A 26,633-nucleotide genomic window follows, 5' to 3' on the forward strand; every position below is an offset into this window, starting at 1 on the left:
TGTCAGCGAAGTCCACTTCAACTGATATACCGTGCTCAGGGAGTAGGGAGCAGTGAACAGTGCGTAGGGACCCTGTCGAATGGAATGCAGCCATAGAATAATCCAGGCAGGTGTGTTGAGGTAAAATTGGAGCTAAACTCTGTAGGACAGTGGCCCTCCAGGACCGACTTTGGACACCCCTGGGCTAGAAGCTCCGCAGCGCTTCACTAAAACCCACACATATCACGCCTCTCTGGAACAACGTCACACAAACCCATCATTTCACCAACAATAGAAGTGTTATCAGAAAACGAATCAGAAAGAAATCTCTGGAAGTAGCGAGATCGCAAAACCAACATGATAAAAGCGGATGTTTTTAGGCATTTTTGACATTTGCGTAAAGATTTAAAACCCAAGCATCAATGTTTTACCACAGTTTTACAATAAGAAGGGATACATTTATCATAATGAATTAATTTGTGTCAATATTGCACATTAGTTACAGAAAAGAAGTGATATTTACAGCTATTCTACAAAAAAGGACATCTTTTTCAGTTGTGTCTGTTTCTGCGTAGTCACAGATGTGTTTACATCACATTTAGAAAGAATCATAATTTCAAAAAAAATTCCACCAAAAACACAACCAGTGACAGTCCCAATACAGTAGTCAGAGAAAACGGGAAGCTCCCAAAAAACAGAGTTGCTTTATTTTATGACACATGCGGAGCTAAATATGGAGACGAGACGTACCAACAGATTGTGATAGCCTGTATGATTTGTCTGATTTCTTCATGCAGTCGTATTTATCATGTTTACTGTAACGGTTGGCGCGCATAGTCTTTTGCATCCCATATAAATATGTCTGCCTTATACAGTGGTCAGAATCCACATCGGATCACAAACAGAAGCTATTTCAAACACTCACTGCTGTCTGAAAGTGAGTTTTGAGCTAAAATGATTTTAAAAGTCTTTAAAGGGTCATGAAAACCCCCTGTTTCAGCAGCCGTCAGTTCTCAGCACAGTTTTGAAAAATGCTATAAAAGTGGGCGTGGTTAAGCTGTGGAGTGGAGCGGATGAGGGGAGACTGACTGACAACACAGTTTTATGAGCCGTTTGATCGGTAAATGGGCCGTAAAGAGCGGTTACACTCACAGTGTGGATGAATCGCGTTTGTTTTGAAGACTCAGGATTTATTGAAGAGAACTTATATGATGCAGAAACACTTGTTTTTGATCCATTAATGCAATCTCACTCTTTGAAGCGCCTGTCAATCAACGCGTGCTGCTGGACACGCAGTCTCATGAATAATTAAGCGAGGCCTCTTATAGGATAAGGACTAGTGTTGTCAAAAATTTCGATATGTATCGTTACTGAAAATATCTGAAACGTTACGATACTCCTTTTCTACAGTATCGATACCAGCTGCGCTCTCCTCTGTAACCGACAGCGAGTTGACACGCACCCGCCTCTCATTCAGTCCGGTTAACCCTCTGAACACGGCGAACGTGTGTTCTGCTGGATTTTTCCTCATGACAGCGTGTTAGTGTTGGTGTGACTGGTCTGAATTTCGCGCGAGGTTGCACATAACGTTAATTCTACTAATTTCAGCAGATTTCACGTTCGCATCTGAAGCGCACACACATACCGTAATAAAGCCGCATCTGACATACAAGTGCAAAAATGAGCTCCTTTTCCCAGCTTATTAATGGTCAAATACACTCGAAAAATGTTTCAATGTCCATCTTAGTGAGTATTAACGTAAACAGTCGTAACCAGGAACAGTGTTTGGGATCCATGCGTGCGTCAGGTCTTAAAGGGACAGCAGTTATTTATTATTCCAACTACAAAAAGACAAACGATCACTTACTGCTCTGGACTGATTAACTTGTGTAACTTTAATGGATTAATCTGTATTTAATTTTAAAAAATGATTATTTGTTTGATTATTATTAGTGATTTTTTCAATAGACAGACAAAAAAAGAAACTATTAAAAATATCTATTTGACAGTATATGAAGCGTTTTTTCCCCCCGTGGTATCGAAAATGGTATCGAATATCGATACTTTTTTAGGTATCGTATCGAAGTTAGAAATTCCAGTATCATGACAACACTAATAAGGACACGCAGTCTCATGAATAATTAAGCGAGGCCTCTTCTTATAGGATAAGGACATGCAGACTCATGAATAATTATGTGACACCAATGAGTCATCGCCATACTATAGTACGAGAAAACGTCACATTCTGTGACATTAGCCGCGTTTCCACCACAGGAACTTTCCCGAGGAACTAGGAACTTTGGGGTGGTACTTCTGGGTAATTTCGGTGGAAACGGGGCTATTGATACAAAGATGAATTTAAACCCGGAAGTTGAATATAGCGCTAAAATGTACTAATTTTCTCCAACAATCAAAACGAATGGATGGTAACATTAACTTCTATGATGCTCAACAACTCATAACGCTGTTAAAATCTCAGAAAATTTGGTTTAGAGTTTCATGACCCTTTAATGCTGATGTTAACTGGTGTATGAAATCATCCGCGGCGCTGCCGTCTCCAGACTCAGATCAACTCCGCCTTTGTTCGTAACCACTCCTCAAGCCTGAGTTGGCCCGCCTTGGACCAAGGTATTTGGTGTCCAAAAAAACCTTGGCCCCTGGCCCCGAAGAAACCCCTGACAAGGCCCGATCAAGCCCCGGAAGCGACAATGGACTGGCCCTGGCACACCCGCATTTGGCCCGACAGTGGGCCTCACTTTAGGTCTCGGCGTAGTTCTCAAAATCGGGCTAAAGTGTGCATTTCATGGATTCCCGAACGCTGGCGCTACGTCATATTCTCGCATGCGTCGTGGAGGCACACACGGAAGACAATAACAAGTTGGATAAAGGTGTTATTTTTATTTATTTTTTGCGCACAAAAACTATTGTCGTAGCATCGTAAAATTATTGTAGAGCCACTGTGGTGAGATGGACTTTGTAACGACATTTTAAGTGCCTTTTATGGGTCTTGGGAGTGTAAATGTACTGAATGCCAATGGAGGCCTATCTGAAGCCTTTATCAGCCATCAGCTTTCAACTAAAATATCTTCATTTGTGTTCCGAATATGAACGGAGGTCTTACGGGTGTCGAACGACATGAGGGTGAGTAATTAATGACAGAATTTTCATTTTTGGGTGAACTAACCCTTGAAGAATTTAACCAACAAGGACATTTTATAGATTGGTTTAACGGCACAGAGGAACAATACCAATGATTTTTTTTTTATATTATTACAAATTTTACAATTTGTAATTTGTAAATATTACCTTTTTGCTGGGTTGCCCCACCCACTGAGAAACAACAAACAAACATTTATATTAAACATCAAATATGTTCTGATTGGATGTGGTTGAGTTTTGCCGCAGTTTCCACGCAGATTTGTCACTGGACATTTGACGCATGCTTGGAGCGTAGTGAGAGCCAAAGTTTATTATTTTAAATATTTTGCAAATATACATTTTGTATAAATGGCGTGCATATACATTTGTATTCAAATTTACATATTACCCGAGGCTCTTCAGTTGGTCAGAGCTGCTGGTTTGTATTACTGCAGTGCTGGTGGTGGTGATATCGCCCTTTCTGACGCCCTCGGGCTTCATGCTGGGAGTCTGTCTGTCTGTCTCTAGGTAGTTTGGACCTCAGGCGGTCCCCGAGTGGCTGTATGAAATTAGATTTATGCCCCCGGTTAAAAATAGCTGTTCCACCTTGCTGATCATTAACGGAGCCTGGAACGGCTGCATCAATTCACGTAGGATTTAGGGCATTAGGACGTCATATTGTGCATCGTGGTGTTTTGCATATTGATTTATTTTCCTGTTCCACCCCAATCCTTTCTCTCCTTAATGTCCATTTTCTGTTCTTTTCATTCCTCCATCATGCCCACTTCAGACCACAATGGTTTCCCTGGAGGGCTTATCTAAGGTGGTGGACCCGTCCCAGTTAACGCCCGACTTTGAGGGCAGCCTGGACTACAATCATGAGGAGTGGATCGAGATCCGCGTGGCCTTCGAAGACTTCACAGGCAACGCTCGGCACCTGCTCGCCCGTCTGGAGGAGATGCAAGAGACGGTCACACGCAAAGACTTCCCGCAGGACCTGGAGGGAGCCCGGCGCATGATAGAGGAGCACGCAGCCCTGAAGAAGAGGGTGATGAAGGCTCCCATGGAGGAGGTGGACAGCGAGGGCCAGAGGCTGCTGCAGAGGATTCAAAGCAGCGAGAGCTACGCTAACCGAACTGTGCCTGTGCCGCCCGGGCAGAGGGAAGGGCAAGGACAGCCCAACGCTGACACCCAGGGCCTGGTGCCCCGCATTTCATCCCTACTAGAGAAACTGCACAGCACCCGGCAGAACCTGCACCAGGCCTGGCACGTCCGCAAGCTGCAGTTGGACCAGTGCTTCCAACTCAGGCTTTTCGAGCAGGATGCTGAAAAGGTGAGATCCGCGCACGCACACCCAAGAGACATGAAGAATTACAGCCTTGCATGCTATATTATTGGTTTCATTGTTTGCATATTTTACAGTATTTATGCCATAATGATGCTTACCACGAGAGGATACAAGAAGCTGAGCTCGTGAGTCAAAAGAGCTCACTGCAGCCACTGATTATATATTGTTCATCCAAAGCATATCAAATATCATCACTGAATTATATTCTGATCTATTATTCTTTCTTACGATTATATTTTTCAAAGATTCAATGACATTTCAAAATGATAATATTGCAGGTGTTTTCATTGCACGCTATTCAATTTATAAAATCTTAAATATTTGTAATTTTTAGTGAAATTATTTGGTAGTTGGAGGTGGTGGTGGGGTTTCCTTTGTAAGGCACTTACAATGGAAACGAATAGAGCAAGGCAAATAGTCATAAAGTCAAATAGTCAAAAAGAATTTACATTATATATTTAGAATCACTTACTAATGTTTTCTAGCTCGTGTAACTTTCACATGATACACACATAGACACAAGAGAAAAACTTTTTATATAGAGGCAAATCAAAAACACAGGAATTACATCGTTGACAACTTTATTTATATATATATATATATATATATATATATATATATATATATATATATATATATATATATATATATATATATATATATATATATATATATATATATAATATTTTTATATATTTAGTATTTTATTATATATAGAATATTGTATTTTTATTATGATTTATTTATATAATATATATTATATATTTATTTTATATAAGAATTTATTTTATTTATATTTTATGCCATTTTATTTAATGTAATTTTAGAGATTATTTTCTTAATTGATATTATGCCACAAATGTTGTCAATACAGCTAACTTGTGTTGATCGTGGAATATCCTTTGACTCGAAGGACTCCTGTTGGCCAACACAATATTCAAAGCCATTTGTAACATTTTAATCTAGATTATGGTTATATTATTTTGATGTATGAATAATAATCTATTCATTTTAATACTTTTGAATCGTCCTTCGCCCCCTAAATTGAAGCATGTTTTAATTCTATCTGGATCTGTGCATATATTTACAGAAGTTCTCACTAATTCGACTCAATGTTTCTAATAGTGGGTGGAAGATTTGCATGTTGCTAGGAAACCAGCAGCTATTCTTTGCTCCTGAGAAATGGGTCATTTTTATGATTTTCTATTTTTAACCATTTCAGCTGTATGAACACAACGATGCACGTGTTCAGCAGATATGCACCCAATGGGATATCTTGCATTACAAACACGCACATACACTAATAAACCTGCTTCTAGTCAGATTGTGTGCCTGACGTGTGTATGATCCCTGCAGATGTTCGACTGGATCATGCACAACAAAGGGCTGTTTCTGGCTGGATACACTGAGATCGGCAACAACCACCCCCACGCCATGGAGCTGCAGACCCAGCACAACCACTTCGCCATGAACTGCATGGTGAGAAGATTTCTACCAGAGTTGCATTATCTCCAGTAAAAATGATGTCACTAGTTACGTTTACATGGTTTCAATCAGAATGAAATCACTCTGATTGATGAATCCAAACATAGTGTTTACATGAACGCTAAATAAAGTGATCGGGTTGATGAGCGCATTTATATGTCACAAGCTCCAAACCGGAATTGAGCATTTGTAGGGGTGTAAGGGTTGAAATTACTCATGGCTCGGTTTTTAACACAGTTTTAGGGTCACGGTTTTCGGTACGGTTTGGTATGTGAAGAAAATAAGAACAAACAATCAAACTACAAGAAACAGCGCAAATAAATACAATAGAGCAAAGATACAAATAAAATAAACAGTTTTTCAGGTATCTAACAGTAGTTGAATAAAATGTAAAACAACATTGCATATAATCTTCACTGTATAAATTAAATAAAAAATAAAAAAAGCTATTCAGTCAATAGCAGTGAGTGATTTCCTTGTCTTTTGTTGGATGATTAACATTAAAAACAGACAGCAGGAATATTAGGCTGCTGTCACTTTCAGACATAATGCACGGATCCAGTAGACTGATGCACATGTGTTGTCTTTCTTGACTGTTTACGTTCACTCAAGACCTATTCAACGGCGAGCATGTTGACAATTTTTGTGTGAAATGTTCAGACACAACACCGGTTACATCACTTGCCCACCGTGGCACCACCCCCACCGTCGTTTGGATTTTTATAGTAATAAAATCATTTAGTTCAGTTAGAGAACAGACACTACAATTAAAAACTGAACGTGTCTGCTCAATACAGTGTGAGCCGAACGAGAGTCACAGCACAAACGCAGCAGGAGTTATCACGGCTTTGATCGCAGAGTGATCAAGATGATCGCGGAAGATTTGGTTTCAAAGTGAAATGTAAAAGCGCCTATTTAAGTGAGTTTGTCATTGTACCGTTTTGTTGTTTTGTTTTTCATTAATAATAATAGGCTAATGAACCCACCATTCAAGCAACCCCAGGGCTCCAGACTGCGACTAAATAGTCGCATTTTTGCGCGGACCGTTTATCAGCTCGGAGCAATAACAGAAATCGCAGCGTGAGCTCATACATGGGCCGTTCTTGATCACGCGACATTGTTACTAAACAACGCTGGGAGATCTAGTGAGAAAGCATTTTAATTCACCTCAGTATTAATAACATCGCTACTGCGAGAACAAGTGGGAAGCGTTTGGTGCAGAATTATCTGTTATAAACCACAGATATCAGAGCAAACAGAGCTGACGCGGAGACCAGGAGAAACATTTTGAAACATTCAGGGGTTTCAGTCCACAAATTATAAGCATTCACCATGGATTTAATGTAGTAACACCCTATGGTATTGTGGAAGAAATAGTCAAATGTTTTTTTTATTTGAATGTTTTTTATTACATTATTCATCTCACAACCTTTTGAAAGTGAAATTCAAGCACTTTGTGTTTCACACAAAGTGTTTTACACTTTTTCAAAGCTCTAAATATTATCCAATTTTAATATTATTTTAAGTGTGATGATTTGTAAAACTAAACGTTTAAAGGTGTTGGCCACTTTATGGCAGAAAAACAAACAAAACAAAAACCCACTATAACCAGTAGGTGGTGGCATAGGAGCACTTATTTGACTTATTAGACATTTCCACTCCTTAATATATGGAAAAAAGTAGGAAGTCTCATGAAAAACTAAACCTTTTCTTCAAATTATGACTGGATTACACATAAAACAAGAAAAGAGTGTTCCTTTTAGTTCAGTATGACACTATAGAAGAACAATAGTAAAAAAAATTCTGCAAACGAATTCAAGCTCAGCGCTTCACAGTATTTATTTGTAATACAGTGGAAATTAGTAGATTTGGTTAGCATGTTGATTTATGGTGTGCGCCCCTAAATTTTCTGGTTGTGCCTCTCAGTTTGGGGCCTCTGTGCTCCTAATGATAAAGGTTAGTCTGGGGCCCTGAACCCGCCTCCGAATTGGTGCTAATTCTAAACTGAAAGTAAAATGAGCACGGCCGCACGGGCATTCATTCAGGGCCACACAGTCATTCATTCACGGCCGCACAGGCATTCACAATGCGTGTCCAGTCTGGCACTTTTAAATTGATGCCTATGGAAGCTTAACTTTCATAGGAATTCATTGAAAACAGTCGCTTTGCTCCGGGACATTTTAGGGACATTCTAACTGCCTTCTATAGGCTTCATCACAGAGAGAGTTGTTGCTCTGCATCATATTCTTATCAATCAACTGTATGAAATGCAAGATGACCTAAGTAGGTCTGGGGCGGGGCAAGTGCGTTAAATGCGTTAAAAATTTGAACGTGTTAATTTATACCGTTAATAATTAATCTAATTAACGCGTGAAATTGACAGCCCTCGTCTGTGTATGAGAGTCCAAAGCCAGGCCTGCTAGAATGACATGGAGAATTGTAGATTGTCACAACGGTCATTTATTATTCAACAACAACTCGTTCCTTGCGTCATACGTCATAACGCCATTTCTACATCATTGCACATGCACAGAATGTCCAGTTTTGGTTTTCAATCCGATCAAGTGTTTCCTATCGAAAGGATTAGAACAATCCGAATTAAATGTCAATCGGACTTGGCCAATTCCTTCCAATTGACATTACATGTGACTTTTTTTTATTCCGACTGTGCTACTAGTCTGATTACAAACAGGTTATTAGGGTCCATGTAGACGCAGCTACTGTCACTCAGTACCTACATCCTGTATCCCGTAATGTTCCCACAGCGTAAACCGGTACGCACACACTGCCATTTCTTTCACTCACTGACTAAACTAATGTTTTTCTTCCATTTATGTTGCGTAATGGTTTGCGTTTGACAATGTAAGAGCCGATTCTTTATTCAGTGATGGTGACTCATCATATAATCAGAGATGAAGCATAGACCGTGATCCACCTAAGTGCTTCCTGTTTGGGTGGCCGCCCACCAGCTGTGGGCCCTGTTAGGGGCGTCCTTTAAAAATCCCCATTACTGTAGGGAGAAGTATTGATCACTTCCTGTTTAAAGAGGCAGAAAGAGGATGTAGGCATATTGAGTCTTCAAATGTTGACGTAAAAGTTTAATGATAGCATTAATGTACTTATGCTGTAAGCCTTCAAGGACGGTGTGGATAATGGTTCCTCGCTGATTTTGTTATACCTAATTAGTAATAAGTTTGGAGGTGTTTTTATGTTTTTGAAAGAAGTCTCTTATGCTTTCAGAGGCTGCAATGATTTGATCAGTAAAACCGTAATATTGTGAAATGTTGTTACAATTTAAAATAACGGTTTTCTATTTGAATACATTTCAAAATGTGATTTATTCCTGTGATCAAAGCTGAATTTACTTCACATGATCCTTCAGAAATCATTCTAATATGAGGATTTGCTGCTCAAGAAACATTTATTATTATTATTATCAATGTAGAAAACGGTTGCTTAATATTTTTGTGGAAACTGTGAAATGTTTTTGATGAATAGAAGGACAGCTTTTATTTAAAATAGAATTATAAATGTCTTTACTGTCTGTCACTTTTGATCAATACGCTGACTAAAAGTATTAATTTCCTTAAAAAACAGCTCTTAAACTGCTGTTAAGCGTCTCCTGGCATGTATCGTGTTGTCTTCCAAAAGCGGAACAGCTGTATGAAAAATGTACACATTTAACAGTGTTATTAAATGTTATTAAATTAGTATTTTTAAAGATTAACTTTAAATGGATGTTGAATGATGACAAAGGACATTTAAATAAAAAATAGGGCGAATGAGCATTCACAGTTAAATGTGAATCCATTATCGGTTGATATTAGGGGTGTAACGGTACACAAAACTGACCTCGGTTTGGAAGTCACGGTTCGGTACAGCAGTTTTACCAAATTGTTTTTTATTTATTTTTATTAAACAGTGGTTTACTGAAAAAAATGTCCTTAAATTAATTCAATTATAACTCAAAGTTTCTTAAAGATAATGCTGTAGACTATATAGGGAGCCCTTTCTTGCACATTACTAAAATATTAAAGGTTAACAACAGAACCCAAACTATTAGCCTAAGTTGCTATTTATTTATTTATAGATATAATAATCAACACTCAAATAACACATTGTATGCAAACATGTAAACTTCACATTAGGACGTTTTTGCATTAACTTCTAAATCTAATTATAAAATTATGTTTTTTCTCCAATTCATTGTTGAAATAATTTATACACAGTGTCTGTCATTTTCATGACAGATTTATTTAAACATACATTAAATAATCAAAACATCACTAACAGGGTAAGTAGAATATATTATATATAGGCTAATATAGTTCATATATTTAGTGAAAGAGTTGATTTCTCTAGTGAACTAACAGCTGTGGACACTGAATGACTTCTGAGGTAAATGCGTGACATTGTTTTCAAGCTGTTTTATTGACATATTTCTGTTGTTGAAACACTGATTGAGCGATTACACGACATATGAGACATTTCAGTAAGTTGTAATGTATCCTCATACCTTCAAATGTTGATTCATGTTTATTCTTTGACTAGGAAGAGATGATCACGTTCACGTACGCCGCACTGCTGCTTGAACTGACGCGCCTATACCATGATCTGTTAGGCCTTATTAAAGAGCATCAAAACGGCATTTATCGTTTGAATTCCGTGATAAAATGGACTGAATACTTAATATGTTCATGTGGGAACTCGGATTGAAGTGTGTTCCGCGCTTAAAACAAGCCGACTGTTAACTGTTAAAGATTGCACTCGGGAACCGTTCAGTACACACGTGCACCGCACCGGAAGCCCTGTACTGAAGCGGTTCGGTACGAACATGTGTACCGTTACACCCCTAGTTGATATATATATCCATTCTCTACCGATAAATTAAATAAAATTGTAATATTGGTCAATAATTAATGTATCGATCTCATTGAACACTTTTTAGTCATACAATAGTGGCCAAAATTGATGTGCTGAGGGGATATTTGTTGATCCTACAAGTTTGATTAACAAAATATCATCAAAATATGAGGGACATTTTTATATGACAGAAGACCAAAACACTAAACTTCCTTAAGGTATTTATCTGACAAAATTATTCTGCAAAAAAGGGTAAACTACAGCTGAAATGCAAAAAAAAAAATGCATATAAAAAACAAAAAGCTACACTGACTATAACAATCAGTTATTCATATTTTGTTGGTTTTCTCTTGTTTTTGCATGCGTTCATAATTTCTTTCTATGACAACCTCATGAAAAATTCTGTTGCTACAATTTAAACGAATAAAACGATTGACTCCAAGCACAACTAGCAATATGCTTACAAAAACCTGACCAAATGTTTTATAATATTTGAAAAAAGGTTGAAGATGTCCGTTTTCCAAGACCAGGCTTCACTGTTGGCCGCTGCTGTGCCTCATATTGATGTGTTGGCGTTGTGACTGGTAGTAATTTTGTTGTTGTCGTCGTGTCCCGCAGAATGTTTACGTGAACATAAACCGCATCATGTCGGTGGGGAACCGTCTGCTGGAGGCGGGCCACTATGCGTCCCAGCAGATCAAACAGATCTCAGGTCAGCTGGAGCAGGAGTGGAAGGCCTTCGCTGCTGCGCTGGACGAGAGGAGCGCCCTGCTGGAGATGTCTGCTACTTTCCACCAGAAATGTGACCAGGTCAGAGAGAGCATTGCTGCGTCTCGGTGTACAGTATGTGTACAAGTTGTGAATTGGTTCGACTGTAGATGTGATTTTTCATAATTAGAATGACTTCACATGCTGTTAAAACTGAATGATAAACAGACTTAGGCTTTGATTAATTTAGAATAACAAAACAAGCTTTTTTACATGTCTTTAGTGTGTAATGTTGCTGTTTGAGCATGAATAATGTCTGCAAAGTCCCTCCAGCGGGAGTTATTCTCTATATCAGTGTCACTGTTTCTGAACTCCCTGAAACGCCTCCATTATAGTCTTGAGTTTTCTTCTGGGAATAAACACGTCACAATATTCCTCATTTAAATAATTCCCATCCCAAGACATAAGCTAAATAAAGGGCGGGTCTGGTTGAGTTAGTTAGTAGTTAGTAGTGTGTTGAAACTCGTGGTTATGGTAAGGGGCGTGACATTTCCCAAACACGCTCGAAGCGGTTGACCAATCAGAGCACTGTGCGCTTTTCAGAAGGAGGGGCTTCATAGAGACAGGAGCTAAACCGAGCGTTACTGACAGACTGAGAAGAGAGGAGCTAGTCTGACGTCTCATTCAGATTCTAGTCAGAATATGAGTCTGATACTGCTCCATTGGGCTGTGATTATGGGGCGTGTTTCAACCGAACCAGGAAAGAAAATGCCTCTGCACTCAATTGGATAGACCTACAACCAATCAGAGCAACGGAGTAAGTGATGTGTTGAGCGACGCAAAGTTGTCAACAGAACTCAACTGCACACGCTGGAAGAAGTAGAAGAAGATGATGAGTGTAAACCATCTGTGCCGGTGTTGTAAAAAGAATTTAAGGATACACAGAGTACTTACCAACACGATCATCATTTTTGAGAGAAATAGTAAAGGTGAATGCATATACCAACAAGTTCTCCGTTTAGTAAACAAATTCATCCCAAGCGCTCTTTGGTGACGTGATGATAACGTTACTGTTGATCATCTGTCTATCATCGTATAAAGCCTGCCCTGACAATTTGATTGGTCCCAAAAGCTCTGGTTCGAGCATAGTTGCTCCACAACGGGTCAAGTCCAGACCGAACTTCCCGACCTCAAATGTTATGGGCGGGGCTACGTTCGGCTGGCATCCAGGCTAGTGGAGTTAGTTAGTAGTGTGTTCAATCTCACTGTTATGGTAGGGGCGTGACATTTCCCAAACACACTCTAAGAGGTTGACCAATCACAACACACTGATCCAGCCGACCAATCAGAGCACATTGTGCTTTTCAGAAGGAGGGGCTTTATAGAGACAGGAACTGTCTGACAGACGAGAGGAGCAGCAACAATGTGACAAATAATGTGTTTTTTGAACATTAAAGCATGAAAACCCGTTCTAGTAGAGCCCAAAATCAAAATTAAGACTGGAAAAGAGCAACACAATACATAATAAGCATAAAAATGTAGAATACACACATTTTGTGTGTAATATAACTATACTGAGCATTGTATAGATAACTTTTCATTTTGAATGAAAGTGAAAGTTTGTTTTAATCAGCATTTATAATCAGTTTATTTGCATTGTAAATATTCACTTGTTCTTTCTAAACGTGGAAAAATGTGATATTTGAGAGACTGCAGTAGCGAAGACAGGTGAATAAAAAATCCCTCTCACACATGCAGCGTTTTTATAGAAAGGCTGTATCAACAACAGTCTCTTTTCCAGAGATTTGTATTCCTTTTGAGCATCAGCACAACTGTCAGTCTGGAGTGGAGGCAGCCTGGTTTGGGCCGTCCTCATATATGAGATTCTGTTTGAGTTGAGGAACCAACACTCTCAGCCTCGCTCTGCTCTTCATCTCTGAGAAAGAGTGGGATGAGATGAAAGACAATTTGATTTGAATTGATATTCAGAGTGCCGCATAAGAAGCATATCTCTCATCATGCCCTGCATTTGCCCTTATTAGTTTTGAATTCACTCCAGTTCTTTTGATGTCAAGAGGTCTATATGGACACGACATACCAGAATATTCAGACAAATATGCCTATATTCAATTTAGAACTCGCCTTTATTTTAACGTGAGCTACATATTGCATGTAATTATTATATTATTGTCTTGTGAATGTGTGTATATCTGTGTCTGTCTGCAGTACATGAGTAATGTGGACTCGTGGTGTAAAGCGTGCGGGGAGGTGGATCTGCCCTCTGAACTACAGGACCTGGAGGATGCCATCCACCACCACCAAGGCCTGTATGAACACATCACCGCTGCCTACTCTGAGGTACAGAGCCGTGCGTCTCCAAATCACTAAATTGCACAGCACTCTCGAAAAACCGTTTCAGAGAACTGATCCCAAAGTAAATGGTACTAGCACATTATAGCAATTACAGGCATGTCTAAAGTGGCAATTTTAGCTAATTATATTTATTATAAAACGCTCAGTGCTATTAAGAGTTACATTGCATATAACAATACAATTTCATTTTAGTATAATAGCTTTGTATAATTGTTTTCTCATCATTGTGCCGCCCTCTTCCAGGTGAGCCAAGACGGGAAAGCTTTATTGGACAAACTTCAGCGCCCTTTGACCCCGGGCAGTGCTGATTCGCTGACGGCATCTGCCAATTACTCCAAGGCAGTTCACCATGTTTTGGACATCATCCATGAGGTTCTGCACCACCAGAGGCAGCTGGAGAACATCTGGCAACACCGCAAAGTCCGGCTGCACCAACGTCTGCAGCTGTGTGTATTCCAGCAGGACGTTCAGCAGGTGAAAACACACACACACACTCTCTCATTCACCTTGAAATACCTCACATGATCCACATGGGTGCAAGTGTGGTGCTCAGACCTGCACGTGGCATTTCATAACACCCTTGGGGGACGATTCAAAAAGCATAGAGATGATACAAAGGGATGGAAGGATATGAGAGCGAGATGAAAAGAAAAGGACATAGAATCTGCATGAATAACTGAAATAACTCCATAAGCTGTCATGTCACTAAAACAAATATGAAAATCAATTGCGTGATTCTTCATACCAATTTTGATATCACAGCAAAAACAAATATCATATTGAACTCGCTCCTTAAAGGTCCCATGGCATGACATTTTCATTTTATGAGGTTTTTCAACATTAATATGAGTTCCCCTAGCCTGAATATTGTCCCCAAGTGGCTAGAAATTTTTATCGGTGTAAACCGAGTTGTGGCTGTCTCTCTCTGCCTTTGAGAAAATGACAGGCCAGACGAGCTGATCTGGAATTTTCCTGTAATGAAGTCATAACAGGAACGGTTACCTCCCTTTCATCCGCCCAGAGAATCTGGCACGCCCATGCAAGCGCTATATTTGTCCTCGAGAGATCATGGCTTGTGAACGAGTGAATGCTGGCAGTTTCTCAGTGTTTGACTCGTTCATCTGGACAGCTGTAATGGTACATTGCATGTGTTACAAAGTTGATAATAATGATGAAGACGGACTCGGCGTGACTGGGACTCGTGTTTATTCAGAACTCTCAGATACGAACAAAATAAACTTGCGCTGACAGCGCTCTCACACCTCAGTAGTTACTATAAATAACTTTGTTAGCAATCGCTCCGTCTCTGGTACATTAGTGATGTCCGGTTCACGAACGAATCATTCTTTTGAACCGGTTCTTTTTAGTGAACCGGTCGAACCAGTTCACCAAATCGGACTGAATCGTTCTAAACGGTTCGCGTCTCCAGTCAGCGCTGATCCATAATTTACTAAAGTTACTAACTTTCTGACATGAGTGACAGCCCCTCCGACTAGAAATAAACTAATAACCTGAAGTATATTCTAGTAACTACAACATTTCACTGAACGGAGACGAGCTGAGAACTGATGAGAAGTGAACTCCGGTCCATCCGTCTCTCTGGCAGCAGACTCGTGCCTGCAGTGCCTGGTTGACCTCGTTAAACCACGCCCCCTCCGCTACATGATCTGATACTCATTTCAAATGCAAAGATGTCAGTCAATCACAACAGTGGGCGTTTTTTGCTGAAGTCTCACAGCAGACACGCCTCTTGAAACAGGGCATTCAGCCACAGGGCAAACACCAGTATAGAATAAATGCCTTTTATTTCTAAATTATGACATTTTACGATGTAAAAATCATACTTACAATATAAGTACACCTCAGGAAACATTATAAAATAATAGAAAAATGCCATGCCATGGGGCCTTTAATTTAAAAATGTTAATAATGAATATAAAATGTTTATATAATAATATTTTGTCAAAGTCTTTCATTATATTTTTGGTAATACCTACACGGTGAACAATCCCATCTCAACAGAACAAGCTTCCACTGCACATATACATATATACATATATATATATATATATATGTATATATGTATATGTGCAGTGGAAGCTTGTTCACATTACTAGTTTGTGAAGATGTTTGACACGTGTTGTTTTTTCAAACGCATGTTATAATAAGCGACTCAAACTCGCAGTGCTTTCAGACGGAGCACTGTTTACTACTGATCACAGAGTCGCTCTTCACTGACATGCTGGGCATTTATTTATTTAATTAAAATCGCAGCCTTTGTGCTTTCATAATCGCATTTCGATTAATCGTGCAGCCCTAATGTATATGTCTATCAGTGATGCGCGGGTCAATGTATAAACAACCCGCACCCGACCGACGTTTTCAACTAACCCGCCCGCAACTCGGACCGCAAAAAAAAAAGAAGAAAATATTGTAGCCTACCCGACCCGCTTCCTGACCCGCATTTTTTAAAAGTAGTAAATGCTCATCGTAGCTCATTGGGCCATTGAGAAAATGTTTCAGGCCCTGACGTGGTGCGCTCAGAGGTGCAGCAGCGAGAGCAGGCAGTTCTTGCGGCGGCCCATCATTTTCCATTTCAGCTCCAGATGCATATTATTGATGAACGCGATGTTTATGTTTCGACCCGGCTTGAAGAATTCATCAGCCCACATTTGGAAAACATTTGGAAAAGTGTGAAAGCCCTTAGGAGCGCAAACTGTTATTTTTCTGAATGCTGTATGATATAGCCTAGTGTTATGTAATACAGGCTTGATTTATTCATTTATTTCGTTTAATTTTCTTAACAATTAAGATGCTGCATGTGTTTATCGAGTCTAATCGAAGTGTGCGTCTCTCCCCCGACTTTCCCAACAAAAATCCCGCCCCCTCTCAGAAAATACATAAAACTGACTTTAAATGCGTTTAAAAGTAGCCTATTAAAATGGTACAATGGCATTGCTCAGTTCAACGTTTTGGGAAATCGGGCATTTTGTCCCGCGTCAGCATTTATTCAAAAGTTAATAACGCTCAACATTCAAAAGGTAAATAAGGATTTATTGACGATCCGACCGACCGTGACCCGAATATCATTAAAAATATTTTTGGATGACTCGTAACCGCGGGTAACCGCGGGTGGCCGCGGGCACCCGCTCATTTTGGATCAACCCGCGCATCACTGATGTCTATGTCTATATAATACCTAATAAAGTATGCAGTATGTATTATTATAATAGGGATACATGTAATATAATTATTTACTAAATAAATTACATATTTTCCATGTATTATTCCATACATTTGAACAATTAAAATCTCAAATAATAAAAGAAAACAATTTAATAAATATCATATATATGCTAAATATTAAAACACTCTTTACTTATCTTTTGGATCTTTTTTCTATCTTATCATATTTCTGATTCTGATTCAAACTTATCACATAATATACCACATAATTTGACTCTTTTTGTTCCCTCTGTTTAAATGTAGGCCATTTTGACCACGAGGTTCTTGAGAGTAGTAGTATATGCCATATTGCGTCAGTTCTTGGTTTTACCGATAGTAAAGAAAGACTGATATAGTTAATCTTTCAGTTTGGCATCCCTCGGTGTACTGCAGTGTGTCGGCAAAACATCTTACCAGCAGACTTTTTTTTTTCTTCTTTTTTTTTTTTTGAGATTCCCAAATTCATGCTTCTGGGCAGGCTTTAGTTTAGCGTGTAATTACTGTTACCGCTGCCTCTTTAATACAGGAGAGAAAACACCACTGAAACATGTTGGCTGAAGTTCTGTGGGATTATAATAGTTTACACGCAAACAGAAATAGACGCATGTCATTTAGAGTCAAGGATAAAGCGCTGCCGTAGCATTGTAGATGGCGTTTCTTTCTATTGTACATTGTTTTCATAGGTTCAGGGCCAGTTTATTGGTGCAGAGATTGTGGTTTTCTGCATCGAGGTGTTCGACCGAGAGAATGCAGAACGGCTAATTCTGTGGCTGAGGGAAAGTGTTGCCATGGAAACCACTATTCAGGTGCCGGGGATGCGTTGAGAGGCAGAGAGGGAGAGCTAGGCTTTGAACGACACCTTTATGCATATTTTTTTTCAGTCATGGACCCTGCAGTCTCACTTGTCATGCTGTCTTGATTTGACTGCCATTAACGTTAAACCTACCTGACAGGACACGTTCTCACCTGAGGAAGGACTGGAAAGCTCTGCCGCTGTCTCAAATTAATTATCTTTTTTTTTTCTCTGTGTGTGTGTAGGTTCTTGACTGGATTGAGAACCACGGTGAGGCGTTCCTCAGCAAACACACAGGGGTGGGGAAATCTCTGCATCGCGCCCGAGCCCTGCAGAAACGCCATGAAGACTTTGAGGAAGTCGCTCAGGTTTGCCATTCACTCCCATTATACAATGCCCTTTCCCTTGGGTTTTATTTGAGCGGGCTTCCCTGGATTCTTCCACGCATAAATTAAGTCTAAAGCACAGCTGATAAGAAGTAACTGAACACAAGATGACACACATTAGGGCTTGTGCAACTAGTCCTTAAGTCCATGGGTATATTTAATCTTATGTTATGTTTTTATTTTATTTTATGGAGACCCTACTCGTATTTTCCGGACTATAAGTTGCAGTTGTGGTTACACTTTATTTCAATTAGCCACTTTAGACATTCTAATAACTATAAGTAACTTTGCAACTAGTCAAATAACTTTCATTCAGAGTATTAGTAGACTGTTAGGGTTAGTAGAATAAATTGACATGTTGGTGCAAAGTAGTCTGTTGGGGAGCATCAAAATAAAGTGTTAGCAGATATTAAGCAGACAGTCTACTAATAATCTAATCACTGTAGTTGCAAAGTTACTTATAGTTAGTAGAACGTGGGATATTGAAATGAAGTGTTCCCTGTTTTTTTATAATCATATGCCTGCTTTTTATAAGTGCAACTTATGTAATGCTATTAACGTCAAGATCTAAATTAGAGTACACAAATATGCACAAAAAAACGAATCATTTCTAGCGTAGGTGTCACTAGTGTCATAGAAACTACGGACTTTACCTTTAACAGGCCGCTATGAGCTTTCAAAAGCCTTATGATTACCAGATTTCAAGAATTGGAATCCCCTAATCAGAGCGATACTGTTAAAAGAACATGTTTTCTACCTAGTGTTTTAATATTTGCAATCTGACAACCGCACTGCAGAGAAGTGTGGATGACCTGAAAACACAGGCAAACAAGTAAGCTGCAGTTTAGCGGTCTCCATTTGAGATTTTCTGCTAAAGGGTTAGTTCACCCAAAAATGTTCATAAAAGTTCCAAAGCCGTTAGACCTCCGGTCATCTTTGGAACACAAAGTAAGATATTTTTTAATGAAATCTGATAGCTTTCTGACCCCTCCATAGACAGCAACTTAATTAACACTTTCAAGGTCCAGAAAGGTAGTGAAGACATTGTTAAAATTGTCCATGTGACTCCATTGGTTTAACTTTAATGTTATGAAATGATGAGAATACTTTTTGTGTGCAAAAAACATCTTCCAAAAGATCTTCATTTGTGTTCTGAAGATGAACGAAAGGCCGCTTTTGCTCATTGTTTTCTGTGACTAAATCTGCATTCAAACCTTCTTTGTGATGAACTGTACTAAATCAGTTCATAACATATGTACTAAACCAAACATGGATCTCTCGACTATATTTCCGATTGTGTTTGCTGAATAAATGCACTTGATACAATGTCTTTTTTGCAGTTGTTTTATTAGAAAAACATTCATGTAATTTGGAATTATTGGGTTATTAGGGATTTCACAGTTTTATTTTTTGAGATAAGCTTCTTGTTTTACCAGTATATGATAAATATAAGGAAAATAAACCATGCGTAAGGGTTGACATTCTCTTGATTTGTGCTTATAGATGAAATTTCAATAATTATAATGAAATGTAAAAATGCATTTCTATTCATTATAATTTGAACAAAATAATCGTAATTAACAATTTAACCATTATGCAACATGACAAAAGGAAAATGTGACTAAAGTCATTGACTAAAATGCTCAGACATTTAGTCGCCTAAAACTTGAATAAACAAAAACAGGACAAGGTTGACATAGGACTAAGACTAAATAAAAAAATAGCTGACAAAATGAACACTAGTTTATATGAAAACCACTGTAAATTATGTTATGCATGGCTATTACGTTACTTCTGAAGGAAATACTCAAATGTGATCTATACACTGATGCGACTTGTATATATGCGTTTTCGTTTCAACAACACAATTTTGACGTTTGCAGCTTATTTTCCGAAAATGCTGTAGTCAGTGCCACAATGCATTGAAGCAAAATATTCTTAGCATCTGACATGAGCATCATCATAGTCCATGTGCATCTTCTCTTTATCAGAATACATACACAAATGCTGATAAGCTGCTTGAAGCTGCGGAGCAGTTGGCCCAAACGGGCGAGTGTGACCCGGAGGAGATCTATCAGGCCGCCCATCAGCTGGAGGACCGGATCCAGGACTTTGTAAGGCGTGTCGAGCAGCGAAAGGTCTTGCTGGACATGTCAGTGGCTTTCCACACCCATGTAAAGGAGGTAAGAACTAGTTATGGACATGATGGTTGAGGAGTTTCATCTGGGTCATACTTTGGTTTAGGGTCCAATTCTCACTATTAACTATAACTTTTGCCTCAATAAACTCCTAATTACTGCTTATTAATAGTTAGTAAGGTAGTTGTTAAGTTTATGTTTTGAGTAGGATTAAGGGATGTTGAATATGATCATGCAGAATAAGGCATTAATATGTGCTTTATAAGTGCTAATAAACAGCCAATATCCTAGTAATATGCATGCTAATAAGCAACTAGTTAATAGTGAGAATTGGACCCTAAACTAAAGTGTTACCAACAAAAATAGTAACTTTTAGTTACATGTTTTTGCGGTGGTGCTTTATAGGGGTTGAATCAAAACACACAACCTCTTGGGGACAGGTTCAGCATATGCTAAACTGTCAGCGTGTTCAAATCCTCTCACGGAAGTTAAATTTTTTGTCTTTAAATCACCTCTGGAGAGCAGCCTTCAAAGCACAGCTTTTGTAACAAATTCATCACCGTCAACAATAAACTTCAAAACGGTTCTCCTCAGTCCTCAGCTCGCCTGCTCTGAGCAATGTTCCCGTTTTTATGCATAATGTGCAGGTTTTTTGGGACTACTGTGAATTCTTTTTTTTTTTTGTATAGTAAAAGGATGTAGATATTTATATATTTATCATGCTTATTTGTTATTTATGTTTTTATTTTTGTGTTCGTTCCATGAGTGTTGAATATTTCCTATGTCAAGTAAAATAAGTTGTATAATTTCAATATAGTTTGAAAACATGTAGTTTTACACATTTGCACAAGAACCTGATATATTGAAGAGGAACCATTATGCTTTTTTACATGTTCAACTTTCTTTAGTCTATAATGTTGCTGTTTGAGCATGAAAAAGGTCTTCAAAGTCCCTCTAGCGGGAGTTATTCATCACAATATTCCTCATTTAAATAACTCCCACCCAAGGCATACGCAAAATAAGGGAGTGAGGCCTGGTTGAGTTGGTTAGTAGTGTGTTGAATCTCACTGTTATGGTAAGAGGTGTGACATTTCCCAAACATGCTCTAATACTGCGTTCACACCAAACGCGAATAGAGCGTCAAAATTGCGTCTATCACGTCTAGTTGGACGCTTGAACATTTTGAATTCATTCGCGCGTCAACAGTGAATTGGACACGCATATAAATTGAGCATTGAAGCGAAATAGACGCGCATTCAAGGCGAAATATGTCCTAGAACACCACATAATAGAAATATGTCATAAACGCCACTCTGCCTCTTTTCATATATATATATTAAACATTAATTGCCACACAAATGTGGTCCAGGCAACTCCAGGCAACATTATCTTCACTGCATATATATTTAAATATCCTTAAAAAATAAAGTTATGAAACTTCTCTTTGCCCTCAGTCAAAACGATTTGGCAGACAATCCCTTATTTTGCGTATGCCTTGGGTGGGAATTATTTAAATGAGGAATATTGTGATGAATAACTCCCGCTGGAGGGACTTTGAAGACCTTTTTCATGCTCAAACAGCAACATTACAGACTAAAGACAGTTGAACATGTAAAAAAGCATATGTCCTCTTCAATGTATCAGGTTCTTGTGCAAATAAATGATAGATTCATGTCACCAAAGATCGCCCGTTAGATCCACACAAGACGAACCACTACAGGACATCAGAGCCAGCGGCAAACGTCAGAAGGACTAGCCGAGGAAAGGCTGCTCTCGCCGGGGTTAATGAGCGCTGAGCGCCCGGTGATCGCCTGGATCTCACAACTCCACAAACACAAGATTTTTTTTTTTAAATAGGCGCTCTCTTTATAAATAACCACAGATTTGAGCTTTAAACAACTACATTCTCACCTGAAAAAGTCTTAAAACTACATTTTGTGACACAGTAGTATTTTTAAATTATGCAGGGTTTCTCATCACGTCACTTTACCACGTGACAACAGCAAGCAGGCTCCTGATTGGTTAACGTGGCGCGAACTGACGGCAAAGTTCAGATTTTTCAACTCGGGCGTCAGATGTGAATTCGCTTCAAACGCGTGAATGCACAAAAAGCACATAATGTGCGTATCGTGCAAGACGCTCAATTTGCGTCCGATTTGCGTCATTCGCGCGAACGAGGCGGAATCTCTTCCATCACGCGAAGCGTGTCTATTGCGCCGCAGGACCTCCAGACGCGATATATTTCGCGCGATAGACTCAAATTGAGCGAGTGATTTTATTTGGTGCTTTTTGTGCATTCACGCTTTTAAAGCGAATTCGCTTCTGGCGCCCAAGTTGAAAAATGTGAACTTTGGCGTCTGTTCGCACCACGTTAACCAATCAGGAGTCTGCTCGTGATAAACAGCGGCAGACCTGCCCGCTCAATACTCGCTCCGATGCGGGGCAACAGGTCATCAAACTGGGCACGGGACATGTGGAAGTACAGCTGAAAGTGGCCATCATCCAGGCGCAGCTCCTAGAGCAAGTGGTGAAACTCGCCAAACTAGGTATGCCTCCAGAGGTTCTGGTGAACCCAAGTATGGCGACGCTGACCCCTACGCCGCTGTTCTGCTCTCCACAGCATATACAGAACGGTGAATCTCTCGAGGAATGCTCGATCAACATCAGCCATCTTGCAAACATACAACCGCCTAGCACTTGCCCCTCCCACTTGCCCCTTTCGCCTCGAACGCGTGTCTATTTAGCTTCAAACTATTTATATGACGCTCTATTCGCGTTCCTTGTGAACGCAGAATAAGAGGTTGACCAATCACAACACACCGGTGCAGCCGACCAATCAGAGCACATTGTGCTTTTCAGAAGGAGGGGCTTCATAGAGACACAAACTAAACAGAGCGTTACTGTCAGACTAGAAAGAGAGGAGCTGCAACAATGGAGAAAATGTGAAACAAATTTGAACGTTCAAGCATGAAAACCTATTCTAGTAGAGCCCAAAAATAAATAGATCCCCTATAACATTCCATATCAGGTCAGATCAGAAAGGGAAAAAACTTATTTACACAAGGTGAATTTTTGCAAACTATTCAATCTTAATATGCTACACAAATAATAATATAGCTATTACTATTGTAGGTCTTACCGTAGCTTTCTAAGCTAAGTAAAAAAGTGATTAACATATGTGTCTTTTACGCATAGCTGTGGACATGGCTGGAGGAGTTGCAAAAGGAATTGTTGGACGACGTATACGCTGAGTCGGTGGAGGCCGTTCAGGACCTGATCAAGCGTTTCGGGCAGCAGCAGCAGACCACACTGCAATTCACTGTAAATGTCATCAAAGAGGGAGAGGATCTCATTCAACAACTCAGGTGCACAATCTTCTCATCTGTCCTTCCCTTTCATGTCTTCCTCTGCGACAGCTCTTTTATATTGCTTTCATGTTTTGGTGTGGATCCAAGCTTGATTCCACTGAAGTATGGTTTGTTTGACTAGCCATCTTTTGAAATCTTACACACACGCCAAGGAGTTGTACCTCTGAAGTCTGAGAGGATTCCACCAATACACAGACGTAAATAGAAAGCACATCTTTCTGTTGCACTGTCCTCAACAGTTCCTTACTAACAACACAACCAGAGGTACTTATGAACAAATAACTAGTTCTTTCAGCGAATCGGTGCGAAATACTCAAATATCAGTGTTGAGCTCATATTTAATAGTTTGAATCAGTCTAATAACTTTATTATTCACTTGTTTTATTATAGAAAAGTCAGTGTTATACAAGGAAAGTTAGAAAGTGAAGCCCAAGAAATAAGAAAATATTAACACCAACTCAATATTAATCAAGGTATTCTTGATACTCAAAGCACTTACATCGGTGTACATTTTAAAGATACACATGCAGGACATATTTTTGGCATAATTATTAGGGATGCACCGATATGATTTTTTGGGGCCGATACCGATTTTAACAAACAATTATTGGCCGATACCGATATTTGTCACTTGCCCTCTTATTTGAAATGTTATCATTTAAAATAGTGTTTTTAAAGTAAAAAAAAACAAAAACAAAAAAACCCTTACATTAACTTATAGCCTACTAGCTAGATTATTGCTGCATTATCAAATAATTTCTAATGAACATACATCCTTTTAACATTCAGCAGGCCAACACACATATATATATGTGTATGTGTATGTGTATGTATGTATGTATGTATGTATGTATGTATACACACACACACATTCACACAACAGAAAATATTAAATAAACAGTGCTTTTTAAGTAGGTTTAATTTTAAATAACACTGCATATTCTTCACTGTATAAATAAAATGCATATATTATTATTATTACATTGAGACATAGCTCTTCTGTACAACATTAATCCTGTCACAATTACTTTGTTGAACTGAACTTTTATTTTGGTTGGTTAAACTGAACTTTTATTTTGACGGGTTGCTGTGTGCTTCGAGTTCCTGTGTGTGTTTTGAAAGATTTTGTTGAATAAAACGGTAAAATGCTCATGAAGTTACTGGAGATGCATTTGTGTCTCATATTGAGGTGGCAGAGGCTGAAAAACTGTGTGTGTGTGTGTGTGTGTGTGTGTGTGTGTGTGTGTGTGTGTGTGTGTGTGTGTGTGTGTGTGTGTGTGTGTGTGTGTGTGTGTGTGTGTGTGTGTGTGTGTGTGTGTGTGTGTGTGTGTGTGTGTGTGTGTGTGTGTGTGTGTGTGTGTGTGTGTGTGTGTGTGTGTGTGTGTGTGTGTGTGTGTGTGTGTGTGTGTGTGTGTGTGTGTGTGTGTGTGTGTGTGTGTGTGAAAGAAAGAGGTAACGTTAGGCTAAATGAAGCCGCGCGTCTTCATTCATTCGCATCGCGGAAATGAATCCTTATGAAAGTTTAGTTAAGAGTAGTGAGCGATTAATTTTTTTGGTTGTTGGTCTTTTGTTGTTTGATAAACAATATTACATATAATCTTGGATTATGCAGCAGACATTACACAGCTCAGTGCCTTCACGCAGTTCATTAATAAACCATCGGTTTGTTATATCGGCCTTTCTCATGATATAGCCGATATGCCGATGGTTGTAAATTGATAAAAAATCAGCCGATAAATATCGGCGGCCGATACATCGGTGCATCCCTAGTAATTATGATTCCTTGAATTCAAATAAATGACAATTTTACCAAAAAGTTGTGTTTTTGTGGCTTTGTATAAATTTAAGAACAATAAACTATTCTTTAAGTACTAGAAGAATCGTTAATGGGTTGGTTACATAAACTGCTAAGTAGGGTTGGGTACCGAAATCCGGTTCCAATATGGCACCGGTACTTATATAACCGGTATGTACCGGACCGAATCAGAACGCAGATTTCGGTTCCTCATTTCGGTGCCAAAATTCAAACGTGCTTTCGGGTGCTTTGGCTGCACCGAGCCAGAGACAGACGCTCAGCGCTGGTCACATCACAACTCATGACAACTATTCAGTATTTTCAACCACATCATGTTTATTCCAGGTTTCAGACATTTAAATGCTCATAAGTAGGCTACTAGCAAAAAACACACACTGATGTCTATGAAAGCGGCAATGACAATCCTTTCAGACGGTTATAATTTGACTAACGTTACATGTTTTATTCACATCAGATACATACATGCACATTATATAGTAACTATATTGTTTACTCCATTCTTCTTCCAGTTCACTGGTCACTTACTTTCATGTATTTCGTGAGACGAGAATGATCTCAAGCGTTGTAAATCCGACAGATCCAAATTCTGAGGCATAAACTAACATGGCGCCGCCCATTGCGCTTTATAGATCAACTAACACACATTCACTCACACATTTGAACATCAGATAGTTCGTGACACAGTTAAGAAGTTTGTGAATATTTTGAATAAAAAGAAAAAGCTAAATAAACCCGATACAGCTGAGCTGTCAGCGCTATTGCGGCTGCTGTGTCATCATGTGAGAAACATGACGCGTCGCCATGGAAACATTAAGGCGATGCGTTCGAAAATATTTATCCAGAGAATATGATCATATTTCAAAATAAAGCTGAAGCTCGAAGCTGGTTTTTAGCAGAGCAAGAATACAGACGACTGCTGTTATTACTGTAACTGTTATTTAGAGTTATTTTAGGCTTGTTGTAGTTGGGTTAGGTGGCTTAGGTTTTACTGTGAATTTGTAAATAAGTAAATT

At 39.0% G+C, this 26,633-nt stretch overlaps 1 protein-coding gene across 3 annotated transcripts in view; it reads left to right on the top strand.

Moving 5' to 3' along the window:
- Window positions 1–26,633, top strand: part of trioa (trio Rho guanine nucleotide exchange factor a) — a 194,813-nt gene that overhangs the window by 108,887 nt on the left and 59,293 nt on the right. For all 3 annotated transcript variants that reach the window (XM_079829211.1, XM_079829212.1, XM_079829213.1), the window contains exons 6-13: window positions 3,908–4,450; window positions 5,822–5,944; window positions 11,432–11,623; window positions 13,748–13,879; window positions 14,138–14,368; window positions 18,158–18,280; window positions 20,290–20,481; window positions 23,632–23,801. In XM_079829211.1, the coding sequence (XP_079685337.1) occupies window positions 3,908–4,450; window positions 5,822–5,944; window positions 11,432–11,623; window positions 13,748–13,879; window positions 14,138–14,368; window positions 18,158–18,280; window positions 20,290–20,481; window positions 23,632–23,801 (1,706 nt within the window). The remainder of the gene's footprint in view (window positions 1–3,907; window positions 4,451–5,821; window positions 5,945–11,431; window positions 11,624–13,747; window positions 13,880–14,137; window positions 14,369–18,157; window positions 18,281–20,289; window positions 20,482–23,631; window positions 23,802–26,633) is intronic.

Source organism: Gobio gobio (genome assembly GCF_949357685.1).
Source record: "Gobio gobio genome assembly, chromosome: 11".
In the NCBI taxonomy this organism is placed as follows: Eukaryota; Metazoa; Chordata; class Actinopteri; order Cypriniformes; family Gobionidae; genus Gobio; species Gobio gobio.